Consider the following 16414-nt stretch of genomic DNA (forward strand, 5'->3'; position numbering starts at 1 on the left):
GCATGTACATTGGAGGAGAATATATAACAGCAACAGAAACCTTTTCAGTGTGAGTGTTTTTTGTATGTAACCCAAATGAGAACTAACCACTGCGCTGCTTGAGTAATACATTGACTGCTGGTCTCCCCAGGCGAGTGTGAGAAGGTTGCCTTCTTGATTGAAAGAGACTCACGGTGGACTCTGATTGTATAGCGAATACTTCATTCACAGCAGGATGAAAAAGTGACAAGCTTTTTGAAGCAGGTAACATAACAACATCTGCATGTATATATATATATATATATATATATATATATATATATATATATGTGCTTTTATGTTTATGGTTATATATTTTTAAGAATATCTATATTTTGGGGAATATGCAATGTGGTACCAAAGAAACAGAACCTTAATAGTTACTAATAAAGGATAGTTACAGCCTGCTAACTAGGGAGAACTAAGACCGTGAGTAGTTGTTGAAGAGCAACCTGTAGGCAAAACTGTACATCAAACATTAAAGAAAGGACTTTTAAACAGGCATGTCTTGATTTGTCCCAAATCCAACACCCTCCCATTCTCTTCTTCTCTCTAGGAGAGATAGAAGGGCATTCCTCTTCTGGTAATTCCAACCGCTCCCACGCCCAGCTAGGAACTTTGCCTACAAAACTCCCCTTTCTCCCAGTAATTTCTAGCAAACTGACTACAAAAAGGTGCTTTTATGACCAGTTAACATTGCAACCACAGCCTGGCAGGCCCGTTACCACATCCCTAACTAGCAAGAGTGGTAGCATATTCCAACATCACTCACCACCCTATTGTAAAACAGCATGCAAAACATTATCAGCCACTACACCGCTTTTATATATTTATACAGGCTTCTACCATTACATTGAATACCACTACACTGACCTTTTTTAAACATATGATTTTCACTAATAAGATATAACGTTTAACCATGAACCTACACTCTGTTTTAATGTATGAATTGTATTCATTAACCCAGTTTCCTTTTTGTTACATTTATTTTAGAAATGTACCCATTTTTTAAAATAATTCAATTAGCTTAATATTTCCTAGAGCTGATAAACTGTTGAATTGAATACATTATTTTAATAATTATCTTGAACAATGTAATCTCTCTAATGGCAGGCAATTAATTTGTCACTAAGATGTAATGGCGGTACATCAAACAACCACCCTGATTTTTTCCATGTACTGCTAACTGTCTGAATCCTTGATGGTTTATGTATCTTGGGTCACTGGCAATAATGAAGGTCGTTAGCCCTAATCTATGTAACTCTAGTGAAAATGCAGTACTAACTTGCACCCTGAAGCCAGGCTCACACTCAGTTTCTCCCAATAAAATATATAATGTAATATCTGAGTAAGTGAGGCAAGGCAACCATATTAGTATGTCACCGACGATGTTTTCCTCTTTTGCCTTACAAATGACACAAGCGATTAATTTCAACTGCCTTAGTATATGTATGTACAATTGCATTTTAAAACACTACCAATTACCAAACGCCAAAACACATACACACTTGTGGTTATGATACACGACTTACAAAAAACATAACACAGGAATTCAGCAGTTACTATTAGCTGCACAACCATAACTTCTCCAACATAGTCCTTAAGACCTCACACGACATCGGAGATAACATCACAAATGGCATCATTGATTAAATAAGCGGCGACATCACATATATAACCAGATAAGATCATAAACGATGTAATGAACTTACATTGTTTACAGCTGTACAAGTACAGTTACTATAAAAATAAAATAAAAAATAAAAGTTCTTGTAAAAAACGTATAGAAGAAAGGTTGCTGCAGTTACAATCACAGGTAGTACACATCCTTATATAGTCATTGTTGCAATACCACTGTTAAGGGACAGGGGTCCCCACATTCACATCTGATACATATAGATACATCTGTTAATGCACGGTCAGCAAAAACAACATGTTTGGTTCTGTGATGTCCCTGATTAGCTCAATTGCAACATGATGTGGGATGGTAGGAACTTGACACATGTCATTTATAATGTCATCTGTAACATCATGTGTAAAGTCATGAACAGTACAATATGAGATATGATTGTATAGCTTATCGTACTTGGAGAATTCAAGTGAGTTTTAAGTCAGAGTTTTTGAAAGTGCAGCTGCCAAATAGATATTTTGCTAACAACAGATGTAATGTGCTCTGGGTGTGCTACTGTTAGTATGAAAATGTTCCCTCTATGGCGAATGTGCACGGCATGTTCCCATCCCCTGAGTGCATGCGAGACTTGTATCCAGATTTATTTTTGCCCTTGCATCATGCTAATGTAGTGTATGCACAGAGGCCTATGTCTCTCCTGGTTAATGTGAGGGTCCAGAACCTGTTCTGCGATCTGGAAGGGCACCAAACATGCCCTCATAGTGGGACCTGGACTAGTGTTCATGCCCTTTGGTGCATCTCACAGAGCGGTGATGGCAGTATAACATATTCTTTGAATCTCTGGTTTGACCAGGCCCTTTTCCCCGTGTTAAGGTAAGGTGAGCCTACTAGCACCTCTTGTGTCACATCAATTCAGGATGCTCCTGGTTTTAGCATGACACAAAAAGAAGGAAGAGGACAGCTTCTTCGAGGCAGTGGAAGTGTATTGCCTTGATTTCTGTAGCTGGAAGGTGAAGGCTCAGACACTGAAGTGAGGGAGGAAGGGAACAGAGCTACATTTGAAAAATCAATGAAGATGTTGCTAACAAATGGCAGCTGATGAGTCCTTCCTGAGCACTGCCATTTGGTCGTTGGCCGTGGTGAGTGTGGGATTAATGGCGGGACTATAGTTTATTTTTCTAAAGATGAGGAAGTTTCTAGGCAGGGCCTGTCCTTTTACCTGTACCTGATTACTGTTTCTGAAAGGCTGAATGGCAGCCAGATGCAGCGATTTAACACTTTAATGGGACCATGTTTTGCATACTCCTGCTTGAAACCAGCCCACTGCTACCAGCTGTGAGAGCCATCATTTTGTACAAAGGCTATGTCTAGGGACAGCTTGCTATTGACATTTGAAGGAGAACCAACTCAAATTGACTATGAAACCATAGAGAGAGTAGATTCACTCCTCTTGTCTGGAAAATGCATATAGAAGTAAAATCCAAACCACCCCACTTTGTTCCAGACCCAAGTTCTTCTTGACCAAACAGAATATCTAAAGAGCTGTTGTGCAACTAGGACTGGTGTCTGCCTGATATCTTGTCTCCCAAAGGTCAGGGGACATCACCTGAAGCCTGAACTTTCTGCTGGAGAATTGAGGGTGTGCCTTATGTGCCTAGAAGCCTGTCTGCTGAGATAGAAAATGAGTGCACCTTGCCTTCTAGAAGGAGGACTGTTCAGGAGGAGAAGCCCAGTATTTTAATGGCACGAGGAGCACTCAGAGGAAGCAGACTCGCCCAGCGAGCAAAGAAAAGAGTGACCCCCTGCACGGAGAGGTTCCCCCAGGTGAACTGTGTGGTTTCCATGTTAATTCCATGAGGACCGCTAGAACCCAAATCGGTCACCCCTGTTTTAGCTTTGTTTTACAGTTCGTATTTTATTAATTTAAAGTAAGGCTGCTTTTTAGCTGCGATTTATATATTTTTATCAGTTCCCTTTATTCCAGGAAAACGCGGAACAAGCTGGTTGTTTAGTTAGCCTTTGCATGATATGTAATCAGTACTTTCTGTCCATGGTTAAAGACACTGTACATGATATGCATATATTTTGTGTTGCCCATTCAGGAGACAGCGTCTAATGCCAAGACACAGCATTGCACCGGAACTGTACTTCCAACATATTATGGTTTATGATATAAAAGCTGCACTGACCCAAAGGGGGCATAGGGCATTCCAGCCACAACTATTCTGGGACACATGCTGTGCAACATGCAGCTTGGCTGGCACTGATCTACCAGCCTCCTGAGAGGATTGCCATCTACATCACAGACAAACTCCTGACACTGTTTTGAGGTATGGGTTTGGGGCTAATCCCTTAGATCGGTCCTGACAGAAGGGTATAACCCCTGTGCTCTCAGCATAGACATAGGGTTAGTTACAAACCTCTAAAACCACATGCACAATGGTTTGATTGTTTATCTCTTTACCATGTTTTTAATGCTGATTACCTTGCTTTGTTTCATCTGCCTAATTATAGCAGCTCACTCCTCATATGCCAGATTACGATTGTTGCAATAAATATATTGAAAACTTATCTCTCATCTTTTGTGTCTCAACTTCGCATGCATGAATAATAATACAAAAGGGGTATTACCTGTTTCCACAGATTCCATGGAGAATCAGAGTGCCATGTTCAGGTCGCCATAATCACCTTCCACCCCGGTTGGTTTAGGGTTCCGGGGATGCACTGTGAGCTAGCCAAGAGTTAGGCCAACAGTTACTAATGGTGTGGATGGACTCAGTCTCCCAAATCCTGCTGTTCTGCCGTCCTAAACGTGCATTCCTATTACTCTAGTAGGACCCACATTACATGAGATGATTCCAGAACAAGTATCCCAATGCCACCCAGCAGTTTGCCATGAGCTTAAGAGACTAGTGTGGCTGCTGTCGACATTGTAAACAAAATCTGTGTTTCAGCTGAAACGGGAAGCCCCGACAAGCCAAAAGGCAGCAACTGCCAGGAAGAAGCGATGTGAGGGATTCACCCGGGAGGTTGCAGCTGCCACACCAGAACACCCACCTGCAGCAGGTCTGGATGGCCACCACCTGGGAGTTCGGGTACTACCATGTACATGAGACTCACTGATCACCATCACAAACTTCTTCCTAAGTGAGGCAGAGGACAAAGCCCGCCACCGGAGATGAGGCACTTCTGTGAGGGTAGGAGCATGGACTGCATCCACTGCACAGTCCAAACTCCTTGGAAAAAAAACAGCATGGCAGGTAAAATGCAGGGCTTAGTCGTAGCCAGACGTAGCCTTCCTGACCGAAACCTGGTGGAACGACTCCTCATATCGCCATAGCCATCCCTGACGGCTACAAGATCACCAGAAGAGATCGCCCCAACGGAATCGGAGGAGGAATAGCGATCGCCCACAAATCCACCCTCCAAATCCACACCCACACGGACGACATCCTGAAGACAGCTGAACACCTGCACTTCCGGATCCACACTGACCCCAACACCATCCTCAGGGGAACGCTCATCTACCGACCCCCAGGACCACGAGCCCCCTTCAGCGACACCATCGCCAACCTCACGAGCACCCACGCCCTTGCCTCTACGGACTACATCCTCCTTGGAGACCTCAATTTCCACCTGGAGAACAACAACGACGCCAACACCGCATCACTACCCGACAGCCTCTCCAACCTCGGACTCAGTCAACTGGTCAACACACCCACCCACATCGCCGGCCACACGCTCGATCCTATCTTCTCCGCAAGCAACCACGTCACCTTCAGCCACACCACTGAACTCCACTGGACCGACCACCACTGCGTCCAATTCACATTCAAGAAACACACCGAACACCACCGCCCCCCTACTACCTCCTCACCGCCGCTGGAGCAAAGTCACCGAAGACCAACTGACCAGCACCCTCGCCCAGAACCCGCCTACCGACCCCACCGCCATCAACCTTCGACGGTGGATCCACGACTGCGGCAACACCCTTGCACCACTCAAGAGACCCACCGTCAACCAAGAAAAGAAAAAAGCCGCCTGGTTCACAGACTAACTCATCACCTCCAAACGCACCTGCCAGAAACTAAAGAAGAAATGGCTCCTCGAACGCACACCTACCAGCCTGACAACCCACAAGGAAGCCACCCGCAAGCACCACCAACTAATCCGACTCGCCAAACGCTCCCACTTCACAGAACGCCTAAACAACACACATGACAGCAAAGAACTCTTCTGCATCGTGAAAGAGCTCTCCAACCCCAGCGCCAACGTCAACGACATCCCACCATCCCAAAAACTCTGCGACGCCCTGTCCACCTCCTTCCATCAGAAGATCGCCGACATCCACAACAGCCTCAACACCACGCCTCCGCCAGACCTCACCCCCGACAACTCCGCCTGCACCAACCACCTTACCGCCTGGACCCACGTAGACGACGCCAAAACTTGCAAGATCATGAACTCAATCCACTCAGAATCCCCTTCAGACCCATGCCCACACCACGTATACAACAAAGCCGACTCTACCATCGCACCCCAACTTCGAAAGGTCATCAACTTATCCTTCGATACCGCGACCTTCCCGGACAGCTGGAAGCACGCCAAAATCCACGCCCTCCTCAAGAAACCCAAGGCAGACCCCAACGACCTCAAAAACATCCGCCCGATCTCCCTCCTCCCCTTCCCGGCGAAGGTCATCGAGAAGATCGTCAACGCGCAGCTCACCCACCACATCGAGGACAACTCCATCCTGGACCCCTCCCAGTCCGGCTTCAGACGCAACCACAGCACCGAGACTGCTCTCCTCGCCGCCACAGATGACATCAGACAACAAATGGACAACGGCAAAACATCAGCCCTCATCCTCCTAGACTTTTCCGGAGCCTTCGACACAGTTTGCCACTGCACCCTACTTACACGCCTCCACAAAGCCGGAATACAAGAAAAAGCCCTCAACTGGATCTCCTCTTTTCTCTCCGGCAGAACCCAGAGAGTCCGACTCTCACCCTTCCGCTCCGAAGCCACCAACATCATCTGCGGCGTACCCCAAGGCTCCTCTAAGCCTGACGCTGTTCAACGCCTACATGGCCCCCCTCGCACAACTGGCCCGTCAGCACAATCTCAACATTCTCTCCTACGCCGACGACACCCAGCTCATCCTCTCCCTCACTAAAGACCCACTCACCGCCAAAGCCAACCTCCACGAAGGACTGAATTCCATTGCCGAATGGATGAGAAACAGCCACCTGAAGTTGAACTCTGACAAGACGGAAGTCCTCATCCTCGGACGCACCCCCTCGGCCTGGGACGACTCCTGGTGGCCCACCGCATGGGACCGCCTCCAACGCCAGCCAACCACGCACGCAACCTTGGCTTCGTCCTCGACTCCGCCCTCACCATTTCCAAGCAGGTCAACGCAGTTTCCTCCTCCTGCTACAACACTCTCTGCATGCTCCGTAGAGTCTACAAATGGATCCCGATGGAAACCAGAAAACGGTGACCCAAGCCCTCGTCAGCAGTAGACTAGACTACGGCAACGCACTCTACACAGGCATCCCAGCAAAGGACATCCGACGACTTCAACGCATCCAAAACGCCTCCGCCCGACTGGTCCTCGACGTACCCCGCCGATGCCACATCTCCAACCACCTGAAAGACCTCCACTGGCTCCCCGTGGACAAGAGGATCACCTTCAAGCTCCTCACCCACGCTCACAAGGCACTCTACAACGCCGGACCCGCCTACCTGAACAACAGACTCAACTTCTACGTCCCCTCCCGCCAACTCCGCTCTGCCAACCTCTCCCTCGCCATCGTTCCCTGCTTTCAACGCAAGACTTCCGGCGGCAGATCCTTCTCCTACCTCGCCGCCAAGACCTGGAACACCCTCCCGACCCCCCTGCGGCAGACCCAGGACCTTCTCACCTTCAGGAGACTCCTCAAAACCTGGCTCTTCGACCAATAGCTGCTCCCCCCCCAGCACCTTGAAACCCTAACGGGTACGTAGCGCACTTTATAAATGCCATGATTGATTGATTGATTGAGTCTGCACTGAAGAGGGGAGACAAAGAATGTGCACAGACAAGCCCACTGTGCACGCTAAGATATTTTGCTGAAGGGGTAAACAGAAATTGAGCTGAGTTGCATATTTACTTATGAGTATCTGAGGCATCTGCACCAGTACTTAATCCTGCCTAAACCCGTAATATGTTGGTGACTGTAGATGCAGGATCTCGACTCTAGCAGAAGGATATGAGATAGCGGGAGAATACTGGAAAGAAGACAGTGTAATGCTTTGATATTTAACACTACTTAATTTGGAACCCCGTATTTCATTTTCATTGTATTGTGAAGTATTCCGTTCTGCTGTATGATTAAAGTACTTCTTTTTACATAAATGATAAGCACTGGACTGGACATTACAGTATTGCGTATGATGGTTGACTGTTGAGTTCGGAGCTCTGGCCCCCCAACACTGCATTCCTGAGAATCAAGTGACTGCTTTCAATGCTATGCTGGGAGCCAAGGGCTAAAATTATTTAACTTTGCTCAGTTTGCAGAACCGTAGTTGGATGGACCCCAGGAAACTAATGACGAATGACCATGTGAGGCCAAGTAGCCCCTGATGGGCCTGAAATGAGTCCGACATCCACTTTTAACCCCAGACTTTCATTGAAATTACCCTATAAACGGAAGCTTGAGACTTTGTCAATCACATTTTAACTCTGGCCAGTGGAGTATTCTTCACGCACAGAAGGCTTGTTGACTATTTCGGTGTATCCATCTACCTCTAGTTGAGGGCTTGCATTCAACTATTGTTCGGATGATTAAAAACTGGGAAACTATATCTCTGCTCCAGCTGGCTCCCTTCTCTGTATCTCGCTCTAATGTGCTAACACTGCATGAGTTAGCCAATTCAACCCAGATTTGTTAACTTTGCCAGTGCTTGCTAAATTTTGATTTTAAGCCAGAACATCACTATAGCTGCCTTTTGTTGGGACACGTTTTTTTCTTTTATAACATATTAATTTGAAATCTGCATAAATAATAACATCTTTTTTTTTTTTAAAGAAAATAATGTTTTAGTGTACATCTGGTTTTGTTATAATAAAGCTGGACCTTTACCCTAAGTACCTATTGGCTACCCCTACAGCCGTGTCCTGAGGGCACTTTGGGTACTGGGCAAGAAAGAAGATTGGGAACTGGTCAAGTCAATAGGTCTGAGTGCTTTTTTGAGAACTGCTTGGAATGTACGTGCATCCATGGCAGCCGTCACTGAATGGATTTGTTAAAACAAAGATGGCTGCTATGGAAAGTGTGACCCCGTTGTAACCATTGATAAATACAATTGTAATATTTTTACAAGCCCATTTAAAAGCAGCCGCTGTGGAGGTGCATGCATCTGTAGTGGCCATATTTAAATGCATCTGCACTGTTTTCACAAGCGTATTCAAAGATGGAGGTGGTTGGTGCATGACTGACCGCGACGGCTAGCTTTGAACAAGTTTGTTAAAATGATACAAGCCCATTCTTATGTACCACTCATACATGGGTAAAAAACATTTTAATATAGATGCCCGCCATTTGTGCAGCGGGTGCCAACAAGTTAAAAAAATATATATATTAAGTTACAGAAGGGTGTGCCAAGGATTAAAGGGTGGGGGCGTAACAGTGTTATGGTTGGCGAATATTTAAAAAAATGAAGGGGGCAGGGGAAGCAACAGACAAGCCTGAGGGCAGGGGGAGTGAAAGTTACAGGCAGATACAGAATGAGAAGGAGAAAGCTGCATATGGGAGAGAAAGTAAGAGAACTCATATCTCCATAGAGGTGTTTAAAGTTAAAGAAAAAGTACTACCGAGAATGCCAACAATGTTAGCACTGGGTAGATACAAGTCAGCCAAGCAGAACACAAAGACCAAAATACCCCTCGGAGGTACATATACAAGAATAAGATGGAAATCCATTGAATCAAGAGAAGACAACTGAGAAAAACAACAAAGCAATGAAATTACGAACATGGGGTTGATCCAAAGCCTCCTATATGTATACTGGTACAAAAGGTCTGGCCAACAGACAGTTAAAGCTGTCTCTTGACGAGACCTAAAAATGCAGGAAAGGGACAAAAAACACTAATCTTACTAAAGACGCACAACAAACTGACATGGCCTTTAGCCTGCACCCAACCCACAAGGCTATCAGATCATTTGAATACTAAGGGTGTTTCTCTTCATTGATGACGTTTCCAAGCTATTCATGATTTGAGACATGCAGTAAAGGTTTGGATCATTAACCTTTCCGTGACCTCAACTTATTTTTTTTAAGTACTTCTCAAAATGGCAGCCATTGTCCGCAGACTACATCCGACACCCAGCCCTCCTGCTCACAATGCCAACTGTACAGGGAGTGCAGAATTATTAGGCAAATGAGTATTTTGACCACATCATCCTCTTCATGCATGTTGTCTTACTCCAAGCTGTATAGGCTCGAAAGCCTACTACCAATTAAGCATATTAGGTGATGTGCATCTCTGTAATGAGAAGGGGTGTGGTCTAATGACATCAACACCCTATATCAGGTGTGCATAATTATTAGGCAACTTCCTTTCCTTTGGCAAAATGGGTCAAAAGAAGGACTTGACAGGCTCAGAAAAGTCAAAAATAGAGAGATATCTTGCAGAGGGATGCAGCATTTGCAAAGCTTCTGAAGCGTGATCATCGAACAATCAAGCGTTTCATTCAAAATAGTCAACAGGGTCGCAAGAAGCGTGTGGAAAAACCAAGGCGCAAAATAACTGCCCATGAACTGAGAAAAGTCAAGCGTGCAGCTGCCACGATGCCACTTGCCACCAGTTTGGCCATATTTCAGAGCAGCAACATCACTGGAGTGCCCAAAAGCACAACGTGTGCAATACTCAGAGACATGGCCAAGGTAAGAAAGGCTGAAAGACGACCACCACTGAACAAGACACACAAGCTGAAACGTCAAGACTGGGCCAAGAAATATCTCAAGACTGATTTTTCTAAGGTTTTATGGACTGTTGAAATGAGAGTGAGTCTTGATGGGCCAGATGGATGGGCCCGTGGCTGGATTGGTAAAGGGCAGAGAGCTCCAGTCCGACTCAGACGCCAGCAAGGTGGAGGTGGAGTACTGGTTTGGGCTGGTATCATCAAAGATGAGCTTGTGGGGCCTTTTCGGGTTGAGGATGGAGTCAAGCTCAACTCCCAGTCCTACTGCCAGTTCCTGGAAGACACCTTCTTCAAGCAGTGGTACAGGAAGAAGTCTGCATCCTTCAAGAAAAACATGATTTTCATGCAGGACAATGCTCCATCACACGCGTCCAAGTACTCCACAGCGTGGCTGGCAAGAAAGGGTATAAAAGAAGGAAATCTAATGACATGGCCTCCTTGTTCACCTGATCTGAACCCCATTGAGAACCTGTGGTCCATCATCAAATGTGAGATTTACAAGGAGGGAAAACAGTACACCTCTCTGAACAGTGTCTGGGAGGCTGTGGTTGCTGCTGCACGCAATGTTGATGGTGAACAGATCAAAACACTGACAGAATCCATGGATGGCAGGATTTTGAGTGTCCTTGCAAAGAAAGGTGGCTATATTGGTCACTGAGTTGTTTTTGTTTTGTTTTTGAATGTCAGAAATGTATATTTGTGAATGTTGAGATGTTATATTGGTTTCACTGGTAATAATAAATAATTGAAATGGGTATATATTTGTTTTTTGTTAAGTTGCCTAATAATTATGCACAGTAATAGTCACCTGCACACACAGATATCCCCCTAACATAGCTAAAACTAAAAACAAACTAAAAACTACTTCCAAAAATATTCAGCTTTGATATTTATGAGTTTTTTGGGTTCATTGAGAACATGGTTGTTGTTCAATAATAAAATTAATCCTCAAAACTACAACTTGCCTAATAATTCTGCACTCCCTGTAAAAGGCCAGGAGCAGCGGTCTGTGCCATGCCACGTGTCCTTCAGCCCTCAGTGACAATTTGGACCACACAAGAGTAGTTTCCGTAGTGTAAGTGAGCAGATTTTAGTGCAGATTTTGCAAAACACAGAGCTGTAGCCAGGGTACAGAATATACTTAACTGATTTTCCTTTCTTTCTCGGTTTTGAAGTAAAGTGCCCCAGGATTACCTCAGCCGAAGGGTTTGTAGTAAGAAGCCCACGAGGCATACGAAACACACATTGGTACGTTCTGTTCATGTTAGAAGCTCCCAGCATTCCTCATCCTTGATTCATCTGCCTTCTACAAGCTAGCCCACTGCCTCTCCTTCAAACTGCATGACCACACTGCTTTCCTGAGACAGTGGACATCTATATGCAGGATCAATACTGCCAGCTTTTGTACTGGAATCTCCTCTCTCAAAACGTTCTCACCACTAGCAAAAGCAGTGACGCGCTTACCTGTATTTGAGTGAGTGTATATGGGTTGAGTTTGTGAAGAAGTATTAGTTTGTGGGGAGTGTCTGATGGTGGTACGGTTGTGTGTGGGTGCTTATTGGAACGCCTAGTGGTGGCAATGTCTGTAGGTGTCCATGTGTGCATGTGCAATTATGACATATAAGTACTTGAGAAAAAAAGTGCAGTAAAACGCCAAAATTGCATATTGCTGTAGCTGCCTGTGAAGTTTCACAGACCTGGATCAGGGAAATGTGTGGCTAATTATAGGCTCTAGTTAAAGCATCGACCAAGTTCTTGCAGTTTCCATAGAGCTGAATGCAGCACTGACAAAACCGCTTTCAGGGCATCAAACCTGAGAACAAGGGAGTGATGGGGAGGGGTACAGCAGAGGAGGAGAGAAATTCTAAGTTCTGCTAATTAAGATTAAAAACTCCAACTCAATATGATTACAGTGTATTCGGTTAGGGTAACTACATCCTCTGAATTTCCTCTTGATAACCATGGTACCAAACCGCTCTGATCTGAGAAATTAACCACCCAACACTGAGGATGTTCCAGCATACGGCTATCAGAACTCCCTCTGTTTACAGGATCTCAGCCATTCCTATCACAATGCCACTGTTTGCAGGACCTCGGGTGTGGCTATTCCATCATCGAGCACTGAAAAGAAATCTACCTATCTCAAACGTCAACATTACAGGACATTGAAGGTCTTTCTATACAAACACCCTACTTTACAGGATCCCCAAACTTTGTAGCCCAAGACACATCATTTTAAGGACCTCGACCTTCTATTGAAACACCCTCCATTTGGAAGGCTTCCAGTCCTTCCAATCATGTTGGCCATAATTTTGCAACACTGCGCTGGATGCCAATTCAGGTGTATTTAAACGTTATTTGTTTAGTATGGTGTTTTGTTAAGGGTTGGTTCTTATCTTATGAAAACTTCTTTACATTGATATGGTGCAAATTCTGGGAGCAGCATTTAACGCTGTACATTATCTGCCAGTTTCTAAATGTTGCATCACAGAAGGGCCTCTCTGAGAGGTGTAGGTAGTAGCAGGCAGTGTGAGGATACAGGTGGTGGATAGTTTTGTGTGCTTTAAGCAGGTTTGGGGTTAGCCGAATTTCTGGCCTGGTGCTCACATGGCTAACTGTCATACTTGGTTTCAATCACTGGCCGCCAATACCGTACGTATGTACTGTGCACAGCTTTGGATCCCTTCAGCAGTCTGGTGGCTGAGCTGGACTGTGCTGGGTGGGTGTTCTGACTTTTATTTAGACAGGTACTGAGGTATAGTGGTACATGGTGAACGAATGGGAGCATATTGGATAGGTATATGGATACCAACGGAAGGAGTACATCTTTGCTGTGCTAGATCTCCCTATGGTGTTTTGTCTAATGTGTTGAATTGGTCATGCTCAATGGAAAGTGTTGTGACGAACATGTTGACAGCTAACTATATGGTGTAGCTGTGCTGTGTTTGTTAGTACAGAGCACAGTATGGTTGTGATCTATTGAGTGCCTTTGGGGCAAAATAACAGCATTTGTTAGGCATGTGGCCTGTGCTGGGTATGTGAAACAATAACTTTTAAGAGTTATCTTGGGCTAACCCGTGGAGTAAAAGCACAATAACTGATACTCTCAACATAGGCAAACGGTGTGAAATGCAGTCATTACATAAATAAATAGTTTTACTTTGGTTTTAGTTATTTGCACAGGAGAATACTTCTCTACTGGACCAACATACCAACCTGCCAGACTGACTGGATTGATAAAACTCTCTGGCTTGTGACCTGGAGACGTTCAATTCTTTAGAGGTTCGATAATGTACCAGCACGTTGCTGTTTTTTTTCACTTCCATCCAAGGAGAAACTAAGATGGAGAACGCCAGCATAACAGCCCAAAGGTGTTGAAACCTTATTTGGGTGACTTTTCAACACATTTTACCTTGGAATTTTTTTAATACAAAACATAGAAAAATTGGCGAGATTTGAGTATAGGAGGAGAACGAATTAAGAGAGGAGGAGTGAAATTATACCTGTGAGTCACCCTCCTCCCTGAAACAAGCAAAACAGTGTAGACAGGGAGGAAAAAAGATGGCAGAGGGGATTGTCCACGTAAAAGGGAAACGAGAGTTATACGCCAGTCTGGAAGGAAAAAAGGATTGCAGGGATTTCTTTTTACATGAAGACCATTCACCAGAATTGATCTGACATACAGGGAATGACATTAATTTTGAAAACTACTTAGTGGAAAAAGTTTTTCCGTAAGAGGTCTCCTTGCACTTTTCTTCATAAATACACATTACCTTCCTATTCAGTTGCTTCAGCACTTACCACCTATCCACCTTTTGTAGCAGCACTTTAAAGACTAGTCTTCTAACTTGTCCGTGCTCGAACTTGTAGTGTTTTCCACCAGATAGACAGAGCTCAGTGTTTGCGCTCTCAAGACTCTGTATGAGCTGGAATGAGATCACTACATATCATGTGTACTTCCCACTTGGGAATGACTATGTTGCAACCAGAGGAGCGAAGGTCTATGGAATGTTGTGCTACCACCATGTCAACCATGCAAGAGTATGCCTGTTAACTTTTTATCCTACGTGTCTTGTACCTCCAATGACCAACCTGTCACTGTGTGTGAACACACATTTAGAGAAAGACAGAAAATTGAGCATGTCTGATTTGGTGCTTCCCAAGATTGCCGCCCACGAAGCCCTCGAGACCTGCCACCTACCTTGCGTCTGGCACGGTCCCGACCGCACTTTCTGGATCTCAATCCCCTGGAGTGCCCCAGACCGTGACATCTTGCAGTCATTGTCATAAGTCTGTCCGTTGTCTCCGCACACTGGGTCCTTCCGCTGTAGGCAGTTCTCTGGCCGGGAGAGCATGTCAGCCCTGCGTGTTCGAGGGTTCACCCGGCACACTCTGTTCAGATCATTGAGAGCACTTTTACATGGATCTGTGACCAGAAAAAAGAGAGGATGTGTGCTTAAGAAAGGGAAGATATCCTTGCTAATCATGGTAAGTTACGAGCAAGCCTATAATAACCTCGGATGTCACTAGCCTCTGTCGTCTCACAGGTCCAGGCTTATGTAGATGGATACCCCATGCTCGAAAACCCTAATGTCCCATTAACGAAGAATGTCACTGGCCTTTGTCCCTAGACATGTACGGCTTCATACAGAAGAACTCACCCATCCGCTGCTCCAGAGCTACAGCCTTATGCACACAGATGATGCCCAGCTCCTTAATCGAGTGTTGGCTTGCGCACAAGGACTCCCCTTATAGGTGCAACCCCACAAGCCAGGACTGTCACTAGAAGCTGCCCTCTAGACCCAGAGCCCATGCTATACACCAGGACTTTCACGCACCAGCTGTTCAAGGGCAGTAGCTCAAGCACGAGGACTCACTTACAAGCCTTGACCGCTTTACACCAGCAGCAATGACATGACACTCGCCACTTTGAAGACACCCCGTTACGCAGAATGAATCTGAACCCTGCTACATTTCACCTTGCATGGAGTATTTACTCACGGAATCTTCTTTAGAACATCACCCCTCCAGAACACACCCACGAGCTCTAGGTGTGTGCACAAACCCCCACGTTACACCAAAAACCGCATACACATCTTTAATGATAAATTAAGAAGATCTTTACGTAAACAACTCTAGGTACGTCTCGGAGGACATGCCTACAATTGGGAACTTCTAACGGCCATCACAGGGAGTCTCTGGGAATAAGCTAGTCAGATTCACAGACAGCCGAGCTAAGAACTTAGGACAGAGATGGGGAGACATGTAGCATGCCTCCCTATACATTGCACAGTCCATTCTTCCTTACATCACATCATGTTGAGCTCCACCGCACACAATTCCCAAATTCCTCCACTTTCTCTTTACTAAAACGCGAGCCTCAGTGGTTTCCGTGCAGTAAAGCACATTCTACCTTTCCTTGCTCTACATAGACACTTTTCAGCAGAGCGAGGATCTTACTGGTTGCCCATTAAAAAGAGATTTTCTCTTTTTGTTTCCAGCATCCATAAGCCATGGACAATTATCGTCAGCGGCCGGAGACAAACCTGCACAGAACTGTGTACATATTAGGTGGAGGGCGCTGGGTGGAGGCAAGAGGCTCCCCTTCGATTCCCATTTACAATTTATTCAAGTAATGTAATGAGAAAACCCCAGGGACTTCACATCAAAGCATACTATGCCTGGTGGTAATTTAGCACAAATGATTTCAATTGGAATTCAGGACAGTATGTCAATATGTCCATGAACGGTTTCTCGCCACCTCTGCATCAGCTGTACAACACCGACATCAACCTTT

The 16414-nt window shown here is 45.2% G+C and overlaps 1 protein-coding gene across 4 annotated transcripts in view; it reads right to left on the reverse strand.

Moving 5' to 3' along the window:
- Window positions 1-16414, reverse strand: part of AGRN (agrin) — a 591795-nt gene that overhangs the window by 149770 nt on the left and 425611 nt on the right. For all 4 annotated transcript variants that reach the window (XM_069241113.1, XM_069241112.1, XM_069241114.1 and 1 more), the window contains one exon: window positions 14819-15043. In XM_069241113.1, coding sequence (XP_069097214.1) covers window positions 14819-15043 — 225 coding nt within the window. The remainder of the gene's footprint in view (window positions 1-14818; window positions 15044-16414) is intronic.

This window comes from Pleurodeles waltl, chromosome 6 (assembly GCF_031143425.1).
Source record: "Pleurodeles waltl isolate 20211129_DDA chromosome 6, aPleWal1.hap1.20221129, whole genome shotgun sequence".
NCBI classification, from domain to species: domain Eukaryota; kingdom Metazoa; phylum Chordata; class Amphibia; order Caudata; family Salamandridae; genus Pleurodeles; species Pleurodeles waltl.